Genomic DNA, 604 nt, shown 5'->3' with positions numbered 1-604 from the left:
AAATAAATAAATAAATAAATAAATAAATAAGAAAAGATCCAGTTTAGGGCAGCCGTGAGCTACTGACACCATCGAATGCTCAAAGACACAAACCCCAGGATGGCTGCGGTCCCAGGCATGGTGACCATCCATCCACCAAAGCCAGGTGCTTAATACAGAAGGCAAGTTGGGAAGTTCTCTCCCCAGGCCCCACAGTATACCTCTGCCCCGCTCGCAATCTCACCTGAAGAGATCAGGGGGCCTGGGCCACACTGGGAAGTGGAGGCTGTCAGGCTGCTGGGCTTTGCAGACGTACCTGCAGCAGGATTCCTTTAGGAAACATCCTATGTCCACAGCACAGTCCGGGCGAGGGCAGCCACGTGTGACTGGCATGGTTCCCCTCTCCCCCAAAGTGGGCTTTTCTTCCCTCACACAGTCTCCCTCTCCCGCCGCTACCATCACCAAAGCCTGGGTCAGGAAGTGTCCGGTGTACCTGGGCCACTCCACTTCCCGGTTGCTGTCCACACCCATACCGTGGCGGGGCAGACGAGGAAGCACCCCTTTCTGCTGATCACGAAGCATGAAAGGATCAGACAGGATGAGAGCGCCAAGTGTAAAGAAGAAA

At 54.5% G+C, this 604-nt stretch overlaps 1 protein-coding gene across 1 annotated transcript in view; it reads right to left on the bottom strand.

Annotated features, from left to right (window-relative positions):
- WTIP (Wilms tumor 1 interacting protein) overlaps nt 1-604 on the bottom strand; it is a 23,425-nt gene that overhangs the window by 19,874 nt on the left and 2,947 nt on the right. The window contains exon 3 of the mRNA XM_011948918.1: nt 224-543. Within this exon, the coding sequence (XP_011804308.1) occupies nt 224-543 (320 nt within the window). The remainder of the gene's footprint in view (nt 1-223; nt 544-604) is intronic.

This window comes from Colobus angolensis, unplaced genomic scaffold (genome assembly GCF_000951035.1).
Source record: "Colobus angolensis palliatus isolate OR3802 unplaced genomic scaffold, Cang.pa_1.0 Scaffold107, whole genome shotgun sequence".
Lineage (NCBI taxonomy): Eukaryota > Metazoa > Chordata > Mammalia > Primates > Cercopithecidae > Colobus > Colobus angolensis.
The sequence above is the reverse complement of the archived record's forward strand: the minus strand, read 5'-3'. Positions and strand labels throughout refer to the sequence as shown.